Here is a 26,508-nt window from a genome sequence, read left to right as displayed (position 1 = left end):
GATATTCATTCAACAACACAGGCAGCTACGAACACGGTGTACGAGGTGGAACGACCGGCCTTATAACCAATGGGAGCTAAATAATGATAAAATGCGGAAGGCTAGCTAGTAAAAATGCAACAGCTCGTCTAACAACTACGAGAACTAACACCATTGGTTATATTTATATGTATGTACGTGTCATTGGCACATACGCGGTGTCGGAAAAGCGCGCGTACCGAGCACCTTGAAATACTAATCGCATTTTGCGACGAAAATGTCCGTTTTATCCTTCAATTAATATTGACAACGATAACATTGTAAATTAACTTTTCTATTCATTAATTATTGATTCATTTGTTAAATTACATTTGTACATATATTTATAGATATATGTTATGAGTAAATTTCGAGAGACTCGGAGGAGATTCTCGGTTCGCGCTCTTTTCCCACCTTGGCTTCAAAGTATCTCTTTTTCCAAAATGCTGCACTTCATTAGGGATGCCACATTCCATTTACATTGACGAAGCTTTCGAGAAAAGGTCTCTCTCACAGAATCACACACGATCACTCACTCGTTTGTTTTATCACTAATGGCACGTTGCTTTTGCAGCATGCAAGAGACATTCTTTTTCTCTTTTTCTTTTTTTTTTAAATTCCACTGATAACGAAAAGCGTTAGTATCGAATCGAACGCGTGAAATCGTCGTTTCACGTGCATTCTACAAAAGCAATGTGACGAAAAATTTATGCCGAAGTTCGTGACAGGATCTTTTCGCTTTAAAAATCATTATTCTCCAAATCGTACGTAAAAAATCATTAATCTCCAAATTGTACACGCGAATTATACACGCGTAAATAAAAAAATAATCATCAATCTTTCTCTCTCGATTAAAATATTGAGTCTCTGATAAAGTTTTTTCTCGTTATACATTTTTATATTGCAAATATTACACATTTTCCGCTAATTAAAAAAAATTTTTTACCGACACAATGGATAAGCACGACAGCAAGTTACAATATTTCCGAAAAAGATTTTACAGATTTTTGTAAAAACATTCGTTTATTACGTGATAACAATACAGGTGTGTTTCTAAGACCTCAAGTCTTAGCTTAATAATTATTCGCTCGTCCGTTAATAGCGTGCTGCTGAAGTATCAGATCCTGTCACGCCTTCGGAATCGCTTAAGCACTAAAAGCGATGGCGACACTTATGTCGTTCGAAGTAAATTCTACGTGTGCTTTACCGCGTGCCAGCACGACGTCGACCTCGCGAGAGATATTTGCATTGCAAAGGGCAAGACGATAGTGCCATTGTCGTTGATACTGATAGCAGGATTTCTAACCTGACATGTACGCGTATCTGACATGCGAAATTGTTCGCTCGCGGAATGACTCGCTTGATGCAACTAGCATAGGTATATACGGTAATTACAAGGCGCACGTCACACATCGTCAATATCGCCGTAAGATTACGTGCTGTGAGATCATCGCTGGATTTTTTTTTTTTACATCAAGTGCAGTTTGACGTGTATGCGTTAATCTCTTTAAGAATCTCATAGTTCACGTAAAAGTATCTTATTCCTATGCAAATGTCAGATTATGCGTGGCGAGACGGCGGTAAAAAAAGAACGACAAAAACGAGACCGGATTATACTTCACATGGACTACATTATTACGACTGGCAGCCAGTCACGTGAACACCGGGAATGAGTAACAAATTGACCGTAATACGGCAACGAAATATTAGCTAGTATCGGGCTCGAGTGCCTGACCGTGTTCCTTTATCACAAGATTTTCTTTCTTTCTTTCTTTTTCACGTGCACACGATTAAGCCGCTTTCACGCGACCGATCCACGCCGATTAAGCCTCGCAACACGAGTGGGCGAGAAATAAAAATGCGCGTCGCGCCCGATTTCGCGGCCAGTGCATCGTCGAGCGTGTTAGGCGCCGCAAATTGCAAGTCGCGCGAGAGTTTAATTAGCTCTGTCGTCGTCGACGCGTTCCGCCCTCCGGAAACTGGAAGTAGCCCATTTCGCGTTCTATATCACGGTCCCGTGATTGGTCGTTACAAGTACGGATGCGAAGCGACATCGACTTCCTGTCTGTACAACCCGTCACGACCCAGACGGGCCGGATTCAACTATAATCGTCTAATCGACGGCAAACACGTGCAATTGCGAGTTCTTACGCTCTCTCGACGTCACTCTAATATTAACATATCGATAAAACAACCGTAAAACCGTGGATTATAAATCATAAATTTGATATTAGATTCGCTAATTTCGAATCAGACATCGAAATATCATTTCTATTTCCGGCAAACGTTGTTAAGCCTTTGCCTACGTATTAATTGATTACAGAGCACGGTAATTGGCAACAATATATGTTAATGAGAAAATCGATGCTGCAGATCTTAAAATAGTAACAATGCCGGCAAGAATTCATTCGGGAAGTGAATTGTAGGGTAGAACGCAAGAGAAAAAGCATAATACGTCCGTTAAGAAGTATAATACCGGTTTGCGTGACTTTGCTCCTTTCATTGCAAAGCAAGTGACATCGATGACGAAAGCATTATCGATAAAATGTAATATGAGGTTAAAGAATATTCTGAGAATTCGTGAGATCGAAACGGTCGAACATAACAAAACTTGTTTCTCGTAATACTCCTATACACGAGTTACATGAGAGTTACTTCAACTTTGTACTTTAACTAGCCGGAAGTATCGTGTGCAAATGTTTGCTTTTATAAGCATTATTAGATCGCCTCCTTCCGTGCGACTCTCATAAGTGAAATAATTTTTGATGAATATATCCGTTGCTTTAAGTAAACTGAACTTGAAAATTATGGTTTAATAGAAAAAAAATTAACATTTGTGGATTGGAGATATCAGTCTTGCGACTGTCTGAAAAGAGGATTATCTCCTCACTTTTATTACAGAAATATTACAGAATATTTATAAACATTTTTTGTCGAGAGACGTTAAGAGAGTTAACCGAAGAAGATTAGGAGCCGTCAAAAAGAAATTCGAGTACGTCCTATTTCAAGTATAAAAGAAGATCTGTCTTTTAAAACAGACGTAAAAAATTGAAAGTGTTTATCCAGATTCATAACACCGATAAAAGATGATTAACGATCGGAGAACAATTTTTCAGGGAATAAGTTCTTGACGTGTCGAGATGCTTAAAAAATTTGACGAGGGATAACAACATCCATAAAAATCAAGATATTCCGAGATGGATACATTAGCAAGGCTTGAGACGCGACCTCGTGCATCTAATCAACAGTAGGTCGCTACACGTGACGTCGACAGACGTCGTTGGGATACTGGGTTACCGGTGCGACTTGATGAAGTGCACTTGAGTGTACTGGACGTGAGAATTGAATATGCACTCCGTCCAATTCGCCGCATGCCGGCTGTCGACACGATGTATTACTGCGGATCTTATCCCGACCTCCGTTGTCATCCACAGTGGAAGCAATTTGCATTACAAATCCGTATGTAACGCGAATGTTACCTTTTTCTTTAAAACTCCCCGTTTTCTCGATATCATTTGTATAAACGGTCCGCAATCGCGGCTACAATCTCGCACGACGCTTTCTGACTTAATCAATAGTTACCTCTCGCGACTTCTCGAAAGGAAATAAGTATAGGAGATCTGGCTAATAACGAAAATAATCGATATGAAAATAAGACCTAATAATTCGTAAATTCTCGAAAAATTATCTATATTTCTACCAATGTAGATTAACTTTCTTGGTTAACTTACTTCCTATCTTTTTCTAATTTTAAGAATTAGAAAAAGATACAGAGTAAATTAAACCGAGATTAAGGTTCATTCATATTGATCCGAAATGGATAGCCTAAATCACAGTTAAGAATTACGTAATTCCGACGAAAATCGATAACTGACAATGGCACTTCGTACTTGGCAAATGTTTTTATCAAGATCAGCGCGAGCTTGTAACGGAATGTCGCCATCGCGCTGCAAAGAAACGTGTACACGCGGTACAGTTGCAGCAGCACGTTCTCCTATTCTCATCAAGGAATATCGCTGTTTTTCCGGCATGTAATATTAGTTCTTCAGCCTCCTCTCCTCGTATCGAGGAGATATATATATATATATATATACACGATGGACCGCTGTTCGTGCTGCTGCATCCGTTAACAAGATCATTACGATCCTCGCGACATCCTCGCATCCAGAACGTTCGGCGTTCTGCGGAAAACTTTTCCAATAAATGAACGAGAGAAACTGTCACGTGTACACGATAGAAAAACCGAATCACGTGCACGGTGCTAGCTTTCGTAGTTGTCGCCGATATGGCAACTACACGCGAGAAAGAAGAATGACAAAATAACATTGAATGTATGATAAACATTCTGAAAATAATTGTTGCGAAAGCACGTAAAGACATCTCCATTTGTTTTTCAAATTATCAATAACAATGGAAGATAAATATTTCAAATTAAAAAAAACAAATATTTTATTTAACTGTGTTTACATGGATATGTATGGCTTAATTAACATGTGAATTTAGAAAAAAATATGAAAAATACATTCTGGATGCGAGAATTTCGTTGGATATGATATTAGCTTAGAACTAGCAATATTATTAAGGGTGGGTTGACAGGGGTGGCTCGCAGCCTAAGGGTGACGTGAGCTTACCTTACTTCCCCTTTCGTTAAATATAATTTCCACGTCAAGGATTGGCCCAAATTGCTGAAAGGAGAAATATTTACCAAATTCAGAATATTAAAGTATATGTTTAATATTAATAGTGGAATATAAAATATAAAAGGTATATAAAAATAATATATAATAACGCAATTTAATATATATATATATATATATATATATATATATTACTAATATAAATTATGATAAATTTTGCACAAAAAAGGAAATTTGATATAAACTTTTCCACATTAATAGAATGAAATCGTGCAGATTATTATCGGTATATATAAAACAAAAAATGTTTGTTTCTAGAAGCTTTCTATCATTTTCTATTATTTTTTATAGTTCGTTAAAAATATTTTTATTTTTTATTAGAAGAGGCAAGAAAATAACAGAATCATAACATGTATACATATTATTCCTTTTATCTACATCGCAATCGAAAGGGTGAGAGGCGAGCAATCTCCCACCAACAAAAGCAAATATAAAGACATCGAATAATAAAAACATGAACAAGTAGGGTGGGAAAAAATTGTACTACTTACCCCGAACATTGCCCTGAGGTCAGGGTCTCGGAAACGAAAAGGTATGTTGCTGACGTGCAAGCGTTTTGGTTGACCTTTGAGGTCGGTGCCTTGTGTCGCTGTCGCAGGTGTCGTCGCGCCTGACGTGACAGGTACCAACGCAGTAGCCTCCACTCCGCCTTCAGGGTTGGTCTCACTTCCACCGCCCGGTGTTGGTGCTGCTTGCTGGCCACCGCCACCCGCGGCTGCAGCTGCCGCTGCTACTACTGCAGCCTGAAATACCTCCGACTATTGTCGGAAAAAAAAAAAACTTGAGACTGTATTTCGTTGATAATGCGAAGAAAGGAAATCACAAAATCCGGCTTGTTGGTTAAAGCAAGAAGTATCATTTTTTCGATTTAAAGCTCATAAACTAGAGTTTATTTCAACTTGCATTGTCAGGAAGGGACTTGATTTACAAAAATAAACTTAACACATATCCATCCATATCTTTAAGTCTAATTCTTGCAAACGCTCCTTACAATAATTATTATTGTATCCTAAACTACTTTTATCACAAGACAAAGTAGAACCAATACAAGAAAATTTTAGAACCAATATATAGGAATTTTCTTAAATTTCTTATACTACATTACATATCACTGCTTTCTTTAATTCAGCGTTTGTTCCTTTAATAATCTGTTAATCTACTCTTACTTATTCACATGACATACTTCTATTATTACAAATCCCATATCTTAGCTTTTTTCCTCTCTTGCTGATTTAAATCTTATATATGTTTTGTACTTATGTATACGAAAATTGTCGTCAGAAATCAGGAAGTTTTGGTGATAAATAAAAGATTTAAAAGAAAAGTGAAAAAGATCGAAATCAGTGTTTAGAATATTTACTGCAAAGTAGATAGAAGATAGATGGAAAATAATTGATGCGCGACGACAAGAGAATCAATAAAAAGAAGAAGCAAAGCACCGGTGAAACTAATAAATGGCGCAAACAACTCGGTGATGCGGTTACAAACTTTACTTTGCGATACTTTGGCGTGCGTGTAGAGTTACTGTAATGTATGCCGACATAATGTGCACAACAACATGGTTGACGACGCAAAGCGAAGTAATGACTGCGCTCGCGGGATGATGAAACATTGCTTCATTTACGATAAACAACTGTGTAATTAGCGAAGCGGAAAAATTTGTTCAGCATTCGAGATATATTCTAGAAAATATTAACGGCATTAATTTTGCATGTGGTATTGCTATTAATAATAACGACGAAGCAGTAATTAGTACCAACGTATTAAACGAGAATCATTTATGTCGTTTCGTGACTTGAAATTGAATTCAAAGTGATAAAATATATTGTTATTATATCAAAATATATAATTTCATGTGCGTCGTATGTAGATAGGTATAATGTCTTCTATCATATGCATCTATGGAAAGAAATTCTATTATCTTCTTATTTAATGCAATGAATACATAATGTATAACGTTACCATTGCGTGATACTATAACTGATTATATCGATGAAATGATAAATCACCACCAATGTATCGTGTTAACAATTCTCCTTCGGCGACACAATAATAAATTATACAATAATACTGATATTTTCTCATAAAAAATCTATTAATCTTCTATAAAACGGAAATTATATCTTTGTCGTTTTATACAAAACTAGAAGCTTTGCCACATGATAAAATAATGCGTAAATCGTATCTTGATAATATTTTGGTGTCACGTTCCTCGCGCGCGCGTTCCGTGTAATTTGAGGCGTCTAAGATATGGAATTATTACTAAAGTACATCCAATCTCGAATAGATCGTAAACAATGATTTATAGTGTACGTGAACGCGGCTGTGGAACAACATAAGCCAGGAATATGATCGTTCGTATTAAGTTGGGAACACGGCGGAAGCTGTAAGTGGTAATATCTGAAAGTGGTCAGCCAAATGGCCGACCTTATCATGCCTGCACTACTAACGGCAGGCAAGTGAATGCGCATCGTGCACGGTCAGACACAGCTGCTACTTCGGGTAACTTACGAAATATTGGAAATATAAAGCTACTATTTTACTAGTAATCCATTTCCTTTTAGTATATAAATTTTCGCAGTCCTAAAAGCAACAGAAATAAATAATTTTTTAAATAAACCATGCACTTAAATAAAATACACAAATTAATTTCTACGTACACTCGGTAAATTTACACGAATTATAATTATGCATATAAATTATATTATTAACTAAGAAATTCATAGGTTTTAATTTATCCAGTTTAAGAAAATTAATTTTTTTTTCATCAAAAAATTTAGGTATAGATAATATTTCATTAAATATATTTTTCTACAATTTTCTGCACTTTCCTTGTTAATTATTGCATACAATACCTATTGTAAATCGAATGTTATTATTCATTATGCATTCTCGATGCATCATCGCCGGATTACAAGTTCCGATGAGAGCGCGTCAATATACTGCCGGGCGCACTTTTATGACGTTGGTGAAAGCTTGTTTCGTGGGAGATTGAAACTTTTTTTTCCAGCCCCAATCTACGTGTGCAAAAGAGGCGAACGGGGCTTTTCTGACGCGGTAGCGAGCGAAAATTTAACAGAGTGGAAAGCAGAACGAGCTATACCAACCCTCGTACGACATAAACCGTCCACGAATATATATCCCCCAATCCATTCTTTTAACGTACGCCACTGGCGATTATTTGGGAATAATTTCGACAATTTCTTTCTTCATTTATCCGTTTTATTTCTCTGTTGAACACTCATCTTTTTATTTCGCCTTTCTATCCATTTAACGTAAGATGTAGCACACTGTTGGTAACGTTCAAAGCTTTTTAAAATAATTATAGAATATTATTATCTAAATATATGATTATTTATTAAATAACGTATAATTTCTACATGCCGCCGCATTAATGTAATAATATTATGATACAAAGTAAATTAAGTATAACTAAAATTTATTACTCAACTGTTATGATTATAATTTCATAAAGAAAATTATTTTATTAATAACTCAAAACACAAACAAGTTAATTATTCACAATTCCAAATGTTATATATATATTTATTTTTCATTTATTATCTATTTATCTTAAAATTCTTGTTCTTATATTCTTGATTTATTATTTCGCTCATTAAATGAAAATTTTAGTAATAATAATACATGGAAATTTGTCAAACAAGCACATAATTATATACAATCATCGAAAAAAATTAATTCCAATGCTTTTTCCTAAGATATTTTGCGTGACATGTTAAAGAAAATACGAGTACCTCTCTGCTTTCGTTTCGCAATTGATGAATTAACCGCTCCAATTTAACGAAATTATTCCGAATTGACGAATGACGCTGCTCGTAACACGAAATAATCGAAATCGCGTCGGTGGTATTTCCTCTCTCGACTTTGCGGATATTGGTGTCAGATATTCGAGAGCATTATTCTTCCCAAGACTTCGACGTATTCGAGCATTAGCGAAAAGCACGATAATTGCGTTGCCGTGAAGGTATTTTCCCGCTTCCTTTTCAAACCGTGAGACTCTTATATTTCGTACAAGACTTCAATCAGCAAGATATTTATTTAAAATAAAAATAAAAATGAGAAAGATATTTATAAAATAATAGAAACTAAGAGAGATTTCCTCTCACGTCATTTGCATTACTTATATCTCTTAATCTATACAATTGTTACACTCCGTTGTACTAATTATTTTTGAAAGAAATATTGTTTATAATTATTGTACTTACAAGAATTTAATCAAAACAAAAGATTGAGATTTATTACAAATACAAAGGAAACTGAAATTGCCAAGAATTATTATTTTAGGTTGACATTTATAACAACGCTGCCTGTTATGTCATATTTATCTAAATATTAATGGAATATAAAAAAGGTTTTTAATAAATTTATTTTTACTTATCTATAACTATTTACACTTTCTCGAGTTTAATTTACATTCGACTACTAAAATATTCCTAAATTAGGCAAACCTCACAATGGAACTGGCAAATTGAATTTTTAAAGCTCCGCATCGAGCAGTCTCTCGAGTCATCCTCGTTAGGTATGCTTCTATTCGTCCCGGGAATCGGCATCCAAACGAACTACTTAATATTCTGGTAGCATGCAATGTCCACGGCGGAGATGCGCGAAATACACTCGGATACCAATTGACGCGGAACATTTATTCCCACAACTTTCGATATAGCATCGTTCGCTTGCTTCAAGCCAATGGCTGACAAGTTTACTACAACAGCGAAACTGTTGAACAAATTTCAAGCGATACGTGCTTTACACAAAATTGTGTGTTGGCAAAAATATAATATTTTGTTCGTAACTTCCTTTGATTTAACGTAATTTTAACTTGTCGATAAAGACAAAAGATTTATTTATCGACAAAAATACAAACGTAGAGTATATAATGAAATATTGTTTAAATATAATATAAATATAATAAAAAAATATAAATATAATAAAATATATACATATATAGAAGAGAAAACGACTGTCAGTATAATTGTTGCACAATAACAACTCCATACTTTATTAGCTCTTTCGTAATATAGAACAGTGCAAAATAAAACTTTAAAAAGATATCTTTTCGCGTTTTAATCAGATTCGTTTCATAATTTATATTTCACGAATAAATAATTTAGCAAAGTATTATTATATTATATATTATTTCCAAAATCGCGAAAAATAAACAAAATTTATGTATATAATTGCAATGACTGCATTCAGAAAATAAAATGTTGAGTTAGCGCTTAATAATTATTGCCTGTGATTGAAACAGACCTTTAGATTCATGATAAATTTAGAAACACATACCAATAGCAACGAGCTTTTCGTTGTGTTTTCTAAACATAGCCAATATATATATATATTATCCCATTATACATTCTATATTTATTAATCGATAATGTCAATCCTATTTATCTTATCAGAGATAGATATTGTATCAACAATTAGAATAACTTCAATATTTATACTATGTAGGGATTTACGTCGCCAAAGTTAGAAAAAAACAGAAGGAACAAGAATAATTTACACACAATCACTGTTATATTCTTTTGTGTATATTCGTATTGTATTATGATATTAGTTTTTTTATTATTAATGTTAATAAAATCATTTGAATAAATTTGCCAAAGTAAAAAGCGCAATCAGGATTCATATAAAATGATTACTGTAGGGAATACAAATGGCTTAATGATTATTTGGTGATACATATAGATACAAGATGTCTGTCTAGCTGCCTCCCCCCTCCTTAATCATATCTTAATGAATAAATTACATAATAATGCTATTTATGCGCTTTCAAAATCCGCAAAAAAATTTTTGCATTCATTTCGTTTAGCTGCACAAAAAAATTTTTTTTGTGGGAGGGCTGATTTGAAAAATCAAATACGCAGGATTTATGCGCTATTTATACGCTTTCATATTCACATAGTTTCAATTTTTGCGCTGCATCCCTTAAAGCACTTCCCTCTTGGAGTACAGTCATATTTATCCATAAGTCATTTAAAATTGCAAAATTACATTAGTTAACTATGCAAAATATATCTTCGATTTATGCGCTATCATTTCCAAGCAATTTCGATTTTTGCACTGCAATCCTTAAGGGACTTTCTTCTTGGAGCAAACAGGTTTAGGTAAAATACATGTGTTTTCAGCTCTTGTATTCTTTGTTCAACTTGATGTATATCTATTTGTATATCTATTTGAATAATGTGCACTTTTAGAGGGTGGATTTATGTTTAAAGCATACAAAATGCGCAGATTAAATTCAGTGTATTAAATGCATTACATGAAACATGTACCTTATATCTTAACTTGTAATATATGCAAAAGATTAGAATTATTATTCATTACCTACTTCATATACATACTTATCATTCTTATTTTTTAATAAAACTTTGTAAACATATTTTATAAGTTACTACATCATTTTTTACATCTTATTTCTATTATTCATAAATTTTTTGATGAGCTGATATCCCTATGTGTGAGCCGTATATTCCATTCCTAGAAGGAAGGATTGCAAAAATGCTATGATTAAAAAAATTTTTTTATATAAAAAATATTTTGGATTCCTAACATTTTTTCATAGCATTGGATAGCGTAAAGTTTTATTGATGTAGTTTACTATAAAACATAGTATTTAATACTTGATAAATGAAATTTTTGTTAGACGCGGTGTACCACGAAAGTTTAGTCAGTGACTTTTTTTTATCACTTTTTTTTGTCAAGAACTTATATTTTTCAACATAGCCTCCTTTTAAAAAGATATTGATTTATCAAATTGCTCATGTACGTACCGGAGTTACTTTATTGTTTCTGAATTATTGTAAATCTTCATATAAATGACATTGAATTATCATAAACGAGATAAACCTTTATTACGGCTGTTTCTCACGTCATATATGTAGTGTGTACTTTCTGTATATGGGATAAACTTCGTGCAAATCAGATTAGGTGCGCACAAAATCAGTGCATGAAGGAACGTGCACGTAAAGTTACGCGAGATAAATCCGACAAATTATGCAAACCGCGGAAGACGGATAATGTCATCAAGTAGGGAAACGCTTGCAAATTCTGTACTGTTCGAGAAGCTTTTAGTCCGGCATGAATAATAGAGACGTGTCGTTCCCAAGGCAAGGATTTATAACCGTTCGCCCCAAAACTCCGCGCCATTTGTTTGCCCCTTTTCCTTCCCCAGCTTGTTTTAAAGGATCAACAAAAAAAATTCACGGAAAAATAAAGCTACGACTATCTATTTAAAAAATTGTCTTTTGCGGCATTCAAAAAAACTTGTGACTCTACGAGGAAAAGAAATATTTATTACAGGAGCATATTTGCGGAACATAAAGATAATAATTTTTGTAATTTGAAGTTGAAAGGCGACAACTTGAAGTAATATCTTAGTAATTTTCGAGTTTCGCAAAGTTCTCTCCAATCTTTTGCAAGCAAAGAAAGTTAAGTAATCAGAGAGTGATGAAGAAAAGCGTTTACTACTACAAAGGGCCTACTGCTTCGACAGGATAGTCTCGGCGCAATGCGATGGAAAACAATAAAAACAACACGCAACGGCCTGTGCGGACATTTTCCTTTGGTTGAATACGGCGGCAAAGCGATAATTCGTCCCTACTTGGCAATTTTAGAAAGTTCCAGACGGCGGCCGCAACTTTATATTCATTAACGGCAAGTTGCAGAAAAGAGAGGCAGGCAAATTTTCCGAACCTCCTCTGCGCGAGCGCATATTGCAAAGTTTCGCGCCGGTGAACTCGACGAATGGCAAGCCTCTCTTCAGCGTTTCCGGCAAAGCGGTTTCGACTTTTACTAACGAACACCGCCCAATACTGCGGATGCTTTTAGCGAGCGAAGAAACATACAGCCAAAGAAATTTCTATCCTTTACGACATTTCAGACTGCATTCAGAATATCTTAAGATTCTCACGCTTATCTATTTCTATCTCCTGATTCCCTCCAAATTGAAGTTACTTCCTTAATGCGAAGTACAAGAAAGGAAGTAAGAGCTAAAGTCTATACTAGAAGCAATTAGTATAATGGTTACAAAAATATATGTTTCGTACTAAAAATAATTTTTGTCTATTTTACTCAAATTTTAGCACAACAATAACATTTATATTTATTTAAGAAAAAAGAAATAAGAGATTAAAATACACTGTGAAAGAAGTTTTTTGATATTTTTGAACTATATATAATTGTATGTGTAATGAAATTAATTAGGAGTTCCATTTTTATGGTTCTTACTGCAACAATGTTAGTAATAACAATCATATCTAAATGTAGTACAGTTCTCTCAAACATGAAAAAATTGTACTATAAATTATAATAATTTCACATATTAATATGGTAAAATATCAAGATACAGATGATAAATGAAATTAACATTTTTATTTAATAAATGCAATCACAATTATAGTGAATATAACTATTTCTTAAAATCACTATTATTTATGTGATAATAATAAAACTAAAAAATATATTAAGGAAAGACTACAAATTTTCAAACAAAGTGTATGACTATTATTAATAGTTCAATTAACGTACATTGTTTGCGTGATTAAAACAATTATAAATATATAGTTATCCTGAAAAATGATTACAAATTCTAGTTAAATTATTACAATTGTAATTTTTCTCCCTCGATGTACAAGATATTCTCACGCAAAGTCAAGAATAATCAACTTCTCAGTTCATTTTGCGAAATATCATAAATTTTAAATAATTATTCCTCGCAACTGGAATCCTTTCTGTTTGTGCTTAAATAATTCCGCTAGCTCGGAATAGATAATGATACAAAATAAACCAGATTATTTCATATAGTACATCTATATATAGCAATTTTCGCACAGAACTATTCAGACGGCATATTGTTAAAACTAGTACCATCTCAAGCGAGTTAACTTGAAAGGGGACTACGGAATTTCGGCTAATACTGGGAAACTCGAATATACACGACTGCGCGTCTGTTTGCCGCTAGATAACTAGGGATACACACGCATCGTGTGCTCAGTACATGGAATATATGGATACTACGTGCATTATACTATGTGCAATGTTCTATTGTTAGCGACTCCCGGATTATGTCATGTAATATTAAAGAGAATTGAGATAATAAGGTAGAAAATTCATTTCAAAAAATTATTCATTTATATGTCGTTTTGCAAGCCTAGTATACTAAAAATATACATATGTAATATAAGTCATAAATTATCATTAATAAAATTGCCACTGTCGCAACATTACATGGGATATTATCACAAAATTAAATTTATTTTCCGATTCCATATTATCTCATCAAATATTAAATCCTTGGAACGCGAAATTAAATATAATTCCTAATTAACGAACGAAAAACTTTTAAATTCTGTAATTTATTTTGTCGAAGTAATCGCAATTTCAGGATCGCGCATCTATTTCCTGCATAAATCACAGCCGTGATTTATTCGAGGCAAAAATTTATGTACGGCAAATTGTCCGCAAGATCGGTGCATGCATGTCCGTGTGTGCATGACTCGAGCATAACGTTCCGTAATTCCGCGCAATATAATATACGTGTTGTCGCATCGGGGCGAACAACACGAATGCGCTGCCATCCGTTCGGAATGAAACTATGGAAGGAAGCAGAGGACGTGGTGGACGGTAGTTGGTGATGGTAGTTGCGTGGAAGAGGAGGAGAAAGAGGAGGAAATGCATGGCGGAATCTCGTGTCCCAGGTGATCTCGCGTGCATGAAGCTGCGGCCGAACGACGTGAAGCTGTGCGAGCGACGTATGCTTTTCGACCCGATGACTAACCAGGCCCGGTTAATTGACCAGACGTATTTACCGCGGCACAAAGCAGCCACGACCGGAACCAGCGTGACATTGTTCGTGAATTGTTCGTTCGCCATCAAACTAAGCGCGCGAGATCGTTATCAATCTTACTCGGCGTTTAATCGAATGCAAACAACTTAAATTTACTTCTCTGGGAGAAGGGATGACGGCGGACGGTTTCGTCCTTAACCTTAACGGAGCAATATTGCATTCGAGTTTGTATTGCGCGATCGTAAAATGGACGTAACGTCTCTGCGATGAAATAAAGATTTTCTGATAACGCAATCGACGTCGAATATTACTTCCTTTTTTTCCCCCCCTTCATTTTTTTTCAGTGAACCGATTTACCGATTTTTCCCTCTCAATTTGGCGCGGACACAATACCCCGTTCGTGACAAAAAGAGAAAAGTGTAATTTTTTTCAGGTGCGGTATTTTCAGCTTTGCGCTGATATATATGTAGATATAATGGAAATCATTTGACGAATTTTACTACGAGACGGGTTTAACGCTGGAGCAATTCCAGTCCAATTTACACGGCATATCCCAGATGTATCGCTATTGCAGATAGCACGGATCATTGTGAATACGAAGCGAAGCATTAATGTCATACGAATAATTGTAGAGTAGATAGGTAACTCGAGACTGGAGATTATTTAACCGTTATAAATATCAAGCTTTAATCCACTCCCCGCGAATGATGATGTATTTCTCTCGATACTCAGAAACGTATCACGTTCTCGATTTCAAATGAAATGGGAAATGAACGAAAGCCGCACGCCGTGAAATCGGAATTAAAATATACGCGAGTGAAATCAAGAAAACAACGTGATCTGTACTAACGCGATGAATTAGAGCGAATTTAAACATTACTTTTCCTGCATTCGTTGCGCGCGCGCGCGCGCGCGTTATCATGTCGATACAAAAGTGTTTTGCATTTTGAGCCGCGACCGAGCATGAAATCAATTATCGTTGTCGCCGGAGACCCGACCTTTCCCCGATATTTATTTAGCATTAAAGCGCGATTGTCGTTATCCTCGTGGTGCCGCGTTCTAACCGGTGGTCGTAAATCAGGTGAGGAAACCTGGCTGCGGCGTCTCCGACGGTAATGAATTGGAGAGTCGGTCGACGGCGAGAACGCATTGTAACCTCGAGTTTCCACGCACCGTCGATGCGGCGTATGAATTTCAAGGGAATTAATGGCACCGGATTATATCTCGTAATCACGTATCTATCACACGAACGACGTGTCCTCCCCGTGGACCTATTTCGAACAAAGGGGAATCGAGTCTATCCGCCATGTTCGACTATTAAAATGCAATTACCGATGAACCGTTTAACTCTTATTACACAAGCATGGTCGGATCGATTGTGTCACGAAAAGAATTCTAAAAACAGATTACTAAAAGGTCTCTAAAAACAGATGCATGAATATTAGCGACATTTTGAGAAAGATGATGGTAGATATTTGTAGAATCCTGTAAGATATTGATTACGAAATATATTGCGCGAATGAGAGAAGAGAGAGATAAAAAGATATGACCTGAAAAGATTATTTAAGAACCAAAATGTGAAAATCAATAAATGAAATTATTTATATTTTTCGTGGATTTTCAAGTAAATTTTTAGTCATAACTGATTTAAATATGAAATATTAATTATTTTCCCTGAAATATGGAACAGATTTATAAAGTTAATGCTATATATGGACGATAGATTCGTATAAATTTAGAGGTCAGGATCAAGCATGATCGACAAAAATGTCTCCTTTGAGAATTCGAAGAACGAGTGATGAATACAAATCTGTACGTTTTCAAACGATTCCTTCGTTTTAGATATCAGTCGCGTGACGGTATGTTGTAAACACAGAATTGAATGTAGAGTGATGCAAGAAAGTGTAATTAATAATTTCTAGAAAAAAGTTACTCGACATGCTCCGACAATCATCCGGTGAATAATGCAATAAACAGAATTGCAATTGCTCGTAAATTGTGGGTCAAGCAAAAGGTAGATCATTAGGAGTCTTAAGCAAGATAAGACATTACTGTATCCAATTATCAATCTTCGATTACATTCGCTGAGAAATTAAATTTAAAGCGCAATATAGCTTTATGACAAGCATGATGACATTACTATTTCAGGAATTAATCTATTTGAAAACATGTAATCCGGATTTAATAAACTTCATTAATTCGATTACGTAATAAATCTTATCAACTGTCGTTCCTGAATTTATAGAATTATGTTAACGAAAGTTGATTTAAACAGATTCTTTAAAACAGGGTCTTCTTTAAATATAAAATGTGATTAACCATTACGTACTTAATTTTAAGTAATCTTTCTCTTAAATTTTCTATTATTATGATTATATATCCATATATCCAAATATTTTTTTTCCTTACTATATCCACCTTACTATAAACGTTAATAATCGTTTTTTCACTCACTATGTTTTCATGAATGAAACATATTATATTGCAAACAAGACGCATGACGCCTTGTCAAGAGAGGAAATTCTTTTATTCAATCTGTAAGTAACTCTTTCCGTCTACCGTGCACTTTGCTATGAATTACAAGGGGCCCTCCTTCGTAGAATTCACTCGTCGTCGCATCGGAGGCAACGACGTCTCTTCTTCATTCATACGTGTCCAGAATCATTGACTGCGACCACAACTACGTGACGGGATGACGGCCGCGCCTTGGGAAAGAGGTAAGAAGGGAGACGTGCGCGGTTCAAGAAGTTTGGTTCTCCGCTAACGGAATGTACACTAGAATCTTGAAAGTGCTCCACGTGGCTCGCCAGGGGCTACTTCGTAGGAATGTAACGTACAATTTCGCGTTGTCACGAACGTCAAGAACATTCGAAAGGATTAGTTACTTTAACGGGCTCCTGCGCTTGCGGTTTTGGTGCACCGTGCTAACTTAAATAGCCAATAACGCATCGCCTTAATCTTTTTTTCGTTTTACAATATTTTTATCTTTGTTCACAAAAAGAGACCGGACATCGCGGTCCTAAGAAAATTCTCTTATAAAAAATGCTCGTAATATATAATATTCAGAATTGTACATGGAGGATAAAAAGGCTCCATATCAATGTTAATTTTTCATACTTTACCATTTATAAATGCTGAACAAATGTATTGTATTTAAAAACGCATATAATTTTAGAGATTATTTAAATTTAAACTTTTAAAAATTAATCTAAATTAATTTGATTTATTATAGTAATTAATAATTAATTTCGATGCCTGCGACATTTTACGTAAAGAGAACTGCTCCTTTCTTAATCATTGTCATTACATAATTTTTTGTAGTAAGAGTGATAATCGATGTGCTTATCGATCAATTTGATACAGTCATGTTAATTAAGAGTTAGAAACTTACGATGGCCTGTTGATCGACCCCGTTCGGAGGCGGAGGCGGACTGAAGCTGGCAGCGGTCGGCGCACCAGGGGCGGCGGGATGGGGTGCGCCCGCCGCAGGCGGCACCTGGGGCCCGCCGGTCGGGGGTGGTTGCTGGGGCGCACCGGCATTCTCCTCCTTCACCGTCACTGGTGGTGGTGGCTTAACGTCACCGGCTGCACCGGCCGCCCCCACGACACCCGCGACCCCGTTTACCGGAGGAGGGAAGACACCCCCACCATAGGGCGCAGCCATCCCTGTCTGCACCATATGCTGAAAAAAAAAAATAATTTCTTGTGAGTTTCAATGCTCAATCGAAGCAACGTAAGATTAAGGGCAAGGATAAATTAAAGGGTTATTTTAATTATCAATAAATGCACTGAAAAAAAATGTTATATCAACAATATTATTTGGATTGAAAATAATTGTATTAAATTAATAACACCACTAATGAAACAAATACGTGCTCTGGTTTTGATAACATTTTATTTGTTTCATTAATAGTTATGAATAAATAAAATTATTATCAATTAAAATAATGTTATTGATATATCATCTTTTTCAATGTGTAAACGTGACTCAAAAGGTAATGGTTCAAAAAAGTTTAGGATTTCATACAAATTCGTTTTTACTTACAAGACTATTAAGAATAATGACTTAATTAATTTATGATTATAACTTGGTTATTTTTCTTATCATTATTTATTAATATATTACTTAATTTATTGTACGTATCAATATTAATATAAGTTATAAATTTCAAATCAAGAACAAAAAATTGATAATTACTAATTAAAACTTTCTGATGTCTATAAGAATTAAATATTTACGAAATTATCCTGTCTATCATATAATTATTTTACATTGATTTTATATGATTTAATAAATCGACAAATGGAGACATCTCTAGCTTAAAGAGATGAATTATCTTTCAATTAATTTTGTAATAAAATCAAAACACTATTTATAATTTATAATAATTTAAATAGATAATAGTAATATATCTTATTAACTTTCTCTAACGTTCAAACACTGTCTCGTCCATCATTCGCAATTTAAGGAAGAGAAATATTTTTCTTATTACAAGTAGGTTTGATTCAGTTTTTCTAGTCTCTCCGAGATCGTTAGAGATGAAAGATAATGGCGAAAATGGCGTTGCCAATTTTTCGTGCGGTGGTGAACTATTCACCGTGACCGCAGGCAATCGTACTCATAGTAGAAAGATTTCTGGCAATGTTCCATTGGAATGTCGTGGCGGGCCACGATTGGTTGAATAATACCTCAACGCGAACCTAGTTCGGTAAAAACATTCTTATCCCAAAAATATAAAAGAGCTAATCTCTCTCATCTAAAGTCAAAGCCTGATTCTCTTTTTTATAAAATTCACAAATAAATCCACACATAAATATTTCAGACAAAAAATGTCCTTGTTAATTTCGGGCTTAAGAAGTTGGATTACAACAATTGGACAATTTGCTAAATAAAAACTATAAATATACTTTTAACCTTTCATTACTCACGTAGAATGTTCAGAAACATGTTCCCACCTTATAAATTCACTAAACACATGTATGAATGCTATTTATATTGTTTTGTAAAAATTATTTTACAATTTAAAAACAATTTTTGCATTTATCTTTATCTAAAAGATACCTATACAGAATATTATCAATCTTTATTTAATTGTAAATAGCTAAAGAGACTGAGTTGAAAATTGAGATAAACTGAGATGTCAAAAACACGCTATATAAGTAATCATATTTTAAAACATCACGCAAGTAATGTAGAATTAAATACTTAAATTGCAATATCAGATAATAAATATGTAATATGGATATAAATTAATTATTGTATAATTCACGTATTAAATATACTATATTAAATACAATATATTATAAGAAATAAAGCTACGATAAAATTTCGCTGTTCATGAAGATACAACTATAAAGTATAAATTTTTATATACTTACAATTTTTACTTTGAGATCGTTTATTAAAAGTTATTAAATTCTATGTCAAGTAAAAATGATCAATTTTAATTAAACAATTTATAAAAAAACAGGTTATGAAACAATAAAAATTCTTTCAGTAGCTAAGCGCAGGTGAAAAATTATCAACGTTCAACCAGACTTTCTAGTTTCGCTACAAGGCCAGATAGTTTAAGTAGAGACAATTTTATAGAACGTGTAAAAGGCGGAGAAGGATCTGCGGGACGGCAAACGATTTACTATGGACAGCAGAGGGTAACTATAATTTATGGTACGCCCCCGGGCTGTGCCATCCACAATCTCGCGCGTGGCAGGTTACAGATGGTTTGTCCAGTTCTCCCTTCTCTCGAGATTATTTCTGAACGCTACCCCTCGACCTCGCTCCGCTGCGAGAGAGCAAAGAGCCATTTGTTATTCCTACCTTGAACATTTTTCTGAAAACTCGATTTAGACCGGATTTCACCGATACGCACCGGCCGCGCAAGAGAACGGAGATGAAGCCGCGCGAGGAAGAGCCCTTTGTTAAGTCTGAGAAATGAAGAACGTGGTCTCAGTAATTATGGAATATCCGACATCAACAAAGTGCTGCAGCGATCCAGATGATTCCTCGCGTCTGATTACGATAGCAGAGTGTATGATAAATTAACAGCTGTCGTTTATATGAAAATGTCAGAAGTAATGGATGTGTAAGAACAGAAGTGTGATTTATCATTTTATAATACGTGACGCCATATAAAAGCAATGAGAAATACATAATATATCATAAATGCATACGTGCAGAACATTGTGTCTCTCTCTCTCTCTTTTAATTGTAAAATTGATGTTTTAATATTTAAAATGCATAATTATAATCCATGTCGATATCGTCAATATTGAATCCACACACTTATATAATAAATCTAATTTCATTTAATTTCATTTATATTATATCATATTTATTTTTAAATTTTATATTTAGTTTTATTATCTCAGAATGTGATTTCTTTGAAAATCGATTTCGTAAAGTTTATCGCAATTTCATTTGCTAAAGCTGTACACGAATATCAAATTGTCTTTTCAAATTTTTTAACACGAAGATAATTTTTTTTTCCATCCGAGATTTAATTACGGATATTCATACACGGAGATGAATAGAATTCTAACAAAACCGCGAAAAAAACTGTTAGAACCAGATTTCAAAAGTCTGATCACGATCGGTGACATTAATGAGAAAAATTTAATGAACACAATGAATAGAAACAAGAGAGGTAATCTCTGCGAGAAAGCATACATTGTTCATACTGAAGACAATCAATGAAAGGATACGTGGAGCAGTGTATCTCACGTGTGAAGGAATCCCTTTAGAAAAGCCTCGCGGCGAATGAGAACTGAAACTAAGTTTAAGCGAAATCGAGGAAAGTCGCCTTTGGCTCTGCACATCACATTCCCCTTCTATCGGCTTTCTATTCCGCAAGCGTAGCTTAATCAACGAAAGGGATAGGATAAGAAAAAGGAGAGCGTACACGCTGAAGAACGTGATCCCGAACCGACCTAATTTTCTATCCCTGGCACGGGAAATATGTCTTCCGATTGGCTGAGATAAAGTCACGACTCTTCGTCCTGATCACGAAGATAAAGAACATTAGGAAGGATTAAAAACGCATTAATCTCCCTAGTCGATAAGTACGAAGAAATTATAGATTTACCTTCCCGACTACTAACTGTTCCGTTAATTAATTTTTCTAATTTGTTTAGAATGAACGCGTTCGCGAATAAGAGAAAATCCTGGCAAAAGTTTTAACTCTGCAATATAGTCGAGTGTAGATATTTCTTCGTATGTCGTAATAGCTGCCGGAAGTTGGAATGCGGCATGTTAAAATTAAACTCGAGTCACGTCAAATCGAATCAAATTTAAGTCACGTTCATAAGCGGAGCTAGGAGGAAGTTTCTGTCTGCCACGAATAAAATATTACGTTAAAATTATTCGTGTTAGCAGACAACGGAATGTTTGTGTGACACGGACAAATAATTAAAAAAAAAAAAATTCTTTAAATATCGCAGAGATTTATCAACGTTGTAAATATCGCGCGAATATTGTAGAAAAGAATAAGTATCTTTGACACTCCATTGTCGAACTTCAAGATAAAATTCTCAGTTCCATTTTAATGGATGGTTCGTTCTCGCTCGGTCAACGACAGTCTAACAGTTCTTTGTCGTCTGCTCCTTCTGCTTCCCCCCTTTTTTTTTTATAATCGTGAACAGAGCGAGACTTCCCGCGAGTACATACAAGGGACCATTCAGAGCATACTTCCCCTTCGGCATCAGCAGAGCATGTCGCCATAGCTAGCTGGGCCTTACGGCGATCGCGTGCGCGAGCTCGAGGAACGTAATGAAAAAAAATTTTAATGACCCCAACGTTAATTCGATCAGCTACCTCGGGCGTAGAGAATGAATGACGAAATGCATGGCGCTCTAGAAACGTGCCGTTTCTGTTTGATATAATGCAATGCACTCGCGTTGCCGTTGCTTAATTGGATACTCGAGGCAAATGATTATTCGAACGGTTATGCGAATTGTCGATTCATCTTCTATTGAATTCACACGATTAATATGAGCATCGTTGAGTCTAATATAATCCTCTTAGCTATTGTTTTAAAGTAAATTTGAATTGTATTGTAATTAAAATGTAATATTTTTGCGAGAAATTTTTTTATTTTAATTTCGAACAATTTAATTATACATTAATCATGGGAAAAATAATTTTGCTGAGGTAAGTATTTAAAAAATTAAGTTATAGATTGCAGACCTGAAAATAATTTTGTTGAATCGTCAAAACTAATTATGTTAGGAAATTCAAGATACTGTAAACAACATTTAGTAACCAATTTGAACGTCCTACATACGTAATTATAATTATCTTGGTCCAAAATTATTTTCAGATCTATATCTCTCTCTAACTAAATTTGTAGATCTTTAACAAAATCATTCTTTTCGTGTAAATTTTAATTTTATAAATAGTTTTTTCTTAATTTTCAATATAAAAGATCATCAAAATAACATAGAATTTGAAAGATTTAAATTTCTTTTTAATCACAATTAGTTTATACATAATTTGTTTTAGTTTATATATATAATTAGTTTTGATGACTCAACAAAATTATTTTCAGGTCTGTAATCTATAACTTAATTTTTTAAATACTTACTTTTCAGCAAAATTATTTTTTCCATGATTAATGTATAATTAAATTGTTTGAAATTAAAATAAAAATTTCTCGCAAAAATATTTCATTTTAATAACTAAAGAAAATAATTTAGTTTTTTTTTAGATATATATTGTATTTAATATAAATTATGAAAGAAGAGATAGAGAGAGGCGCAAAGAGATAAAATTTTAAATAAGATCGTATTACTTCATATTTGCTCTTTGATTTTCGGAACTTTGTACACCGCAGGATTGGCAAGGATGATCATTATAACCTAAGATACTCACACGGATCACTTGCATCTCGTGTTACGAAGAACTAAGCTGTACGGGCTACGAAATCCGAGTTATCTCAACGTATCGGCCTCTCTGCTTCAGATCGATTCATGCGAGTACTATATCAAACTAACGACCTATTTCGAGAGTACCATCGACCAAACAAAATGGCACTTTTCGCATGTACAGCGCCTGTCTTATCGACTAAAATTGGGGGGTTGGGAGGCGAATAACCGGCAAACCAGGGAACTGGCTTGTCGATCTGTATGGAGAATCAACGTTATCGGAATTGGCAGTAGAAAAAGCGGACGCGATAGCTATGAGAGGAGACTGTTTCGCGCGGGTCCGCGAGGAGATGCGCAAATCGAAATGGATTGCATAAACACCGTTTCATCGTGTAGTCTCACGCAGCGTTTCGCATAGCGCAAATTCCTCTATTCTATAACAGAAACACATGTGTCAAATCGAAATATTTTGAATAAATAACATATGGTTCTTTGAAACTCACTAAAAATTTTATTACCAATTTTGTTACTAATTTTTATTAATAAGGATTTTGTTAAAAAAATGTTTCAACGTCAAAACTATAAAAATAAAATTGTGAGACTTAAATTTACTTCCAATAATTATCTACTATTTAAAAATTAGAGTGTGTCTCCAAGTGATCAGGACTCATATATTCTAGTTATGAATTAATGAAGGTACGCGGACGGTTTTATGAAAAAAGAATAAATTAACTCTTAACGAATAGAGAATTAATTTAATTATAAAATACACAATTGCGTTAGCAACGCGGAACTTAGCATTTTAAACTTAATTCGCGCGAAACTGCTGTTTTGCGAATTAACTCATTTTCGTAATATCAAATATGGAAATGATATTATTGCAATTTTACAGAATAGCTACAAAATAATAGATATGTTTGTAATTCCGTGCTGCGTTCGAGACAATGGCGTGGGTCGGGAAACAGCTTATTTGCGCGTTGCTATTCGCAGCTGTATCAGAATGCATAGCGCCATGTTTGAAATGCAAAAGCGAGCATCTCGATGCTACACCAACGATACGACCGCTACGGAAAAATCAAGAAAGATCACGCATCCCCCACGGCGAAGAAAGAAACAATGCGATTTCCCAGAAGTATGCACCTCTTTTGGATATTATCATATATTAACGAAAAATAATACCAAGATAAATGCAATTTTCATTAACTTTATACGAAATTTCGTTATATTCATATTTTAAAAAAGTACACAAATAAAAAGAAAAGAAAAATAGAAGGAAAAATTTTTTAAAAATTATAAGAAAAAAGCTATTATAAAATAATACGTTCCAATTTGTAACAATTAAGCATTTTCTAAAAATAAAACGTGCTTAAAAAAGATCTGTTAAAAACAGGAATCAGAGAGCATGCTGCCTCATGCTGACTTGCATAAACACAACTAAAATACTTTCTATCTATACACTGTTTAACTTTCCCTCGCATTTAGCTAACTCTAAGCTTAAACGAATGGTGACTACTCAGATTTTCTTCCCCCACTGATTACAGATTTATTATTTAATATCACAATTCAAATTACAATTTATAGGGAAAAAAACAGTAGTTTATAGCTTACCTAATACAATAATTTGGACGCAATCAAATATAATTGAACGATGGAAAAATCCAAGGCACAATTAAAAGTAGCATTTACAAGTAGCATAACAAATGCTGTTTAAAAATCTATAAAGGTACCTACGACGCAAATACTTTCATGAAGATGTTACTCGTTGCTACTTCACGGTGCTCTTCCGTAGAGCGGTGCAACTGCCATTACGTCATATCCAGAAAGCGAGCAATAATTTCAGTAGCAGACACACGCACACGTACACACATACACACATAGCAGGAGCAAAGTGCTCGTAATTTAACCATCGGGTTTTCATTCTCGAGTACTCTCACAAGTGTGCCGACACAGGACGATTTTAAGTTTCTGCGACAGCGGTTTGCCCTTGAGTATTAGGATTCGAAACGCGCGCGCTGGTAGTACAACCACCCTTCCTCATCCTTTCGATGTTTTGACGCCAGCAAAGCGAACGAGAGCCGCCAAGAATAAACCTGAAATCAATAGCGAACGCAAGGCCCGAGAGAGCAAGAGAAAGAGAGACAAAGAACAAGGCAGGAGCTGGAATAGAAACAGAGAGAAAGCGGATAATGGCGGGAGGTTTTCCGACCCAACGAGCTTAAAGTACATCCGGCATATCCTTCTCTATGCGTCCCCACTTTGTCTGGGTAGATTTTACGTCTTATGATTGCCAAAGTCTCATTTTGATGCCGGACGACGAGAATAAGCATCTATAGAAAATATTACGAATCTTTATTACGTGGTGTTTCCCGGAATTGACAAGCTAAAAAGTATTGACGGAAATCATAAAAATGTTTTACGATTCGTCTTATTTAGTTTCTGCGATATCGTTCCCTATACCGTGTTGTGCCTTGCACTGAGACGATACTATCATTTTTATTATATGACTGTTGCGATAATATTATCAGCTCTTGTTATTGCTATTAATTTATAACTTGAAAATTGAGCATAGTTGAAATATTTTATCCGAATCAAAGTTTAAAAGCTGAACATGATGACGGACAGCCAACAACGCTTACTCATCATTGCTTGCATCAATTCGATCAATTTTATAACATTGTTCAAAAGAAAATTAATTCTCATTTTGAATAAATAACAATGAATTTTTCTAAAATTATCTTGATAGTCCAGCAAAATTATCTTCCGATCTGTCTATTTCTAAATTTTTAAATACTTCGGCAAAATCGATCCTTCTCTGTGTAGGAGAAAGGAAGAGAACTGGAAATATACTTTAATTCGCGACGAAATCGTTACAATCCAGCCAGCCCAATCGATTATAACAACACGGTGGAAGAGAATGCGATCTCTTCCATTCTCATTCCTAAATGCCTTCTCGCACGATCGCTCTTTTCCTCATTCCCCTCGCTCGCCGAGTTAAATACTCTAATTCGCGCTAATGGATGGCCCGTTGCTAGTGGATCGTTTCTAAAGAGCCTCTTCCCGGTCGGGACGGACGCGTCATTCAGCAGAGCGTGTTCACACCACTCGGGCCACTCGGGCCACTTGGGC

At 34.8% G+C, this 26,508-nt stretch overlaps 1 protein-coding gene across 13 annotated transcripts in view; it reads right to left on the bottom strand.

Annotated features, from left to right (window-relative positions):
• Positions 1-26,508, bottom strand: part of LOC105150229 (RNA-binding Fox protein 1) — a 298,467-nt gene that overhangs the window by 90,578 nt on the left and 181,381 nt on the right. For all 13 annotated transcript variants that reach the window (XM_087408562.1, XM_087408567.1, XM_087408563.1 and 10 more), the window contains 3 exons: positions 17,915-18,205; positions 5,207-5,473; positions 4,650-4,703 (listed from right to left, as the gene is read on the bottom strand). In XM_087408562.1, the coding sequence (XP_087264688.1) occupies positions 4,650-4,703; positions 5,207-5,473; positions 17,915-18,205 (612 nt within the window). The remainder of the gene's footprint in view (positions 1-4,649; positions 4,704-5,206; positions 5,474-17,914; positions 18,206-26,508) is intronic.

This window comes from Acromyrmex echinatior, chromosome 8 (assembly GCF_024713525.1).
Source record: "Acromyrmex echinatior isolate Ae372 chromosome 8, ASM2471352v2, whole genome shotgun sequence".
Lineage (NCBI taxonomy): Eukaryota > Metazoa > Arthropoda > Insecta > Hymenoptera > Formicidae > Acromyrmex > Acromyrmex echinatior.
This window is presented reverse-complemented; position numbering and strand designations above follow the sequence as displayed.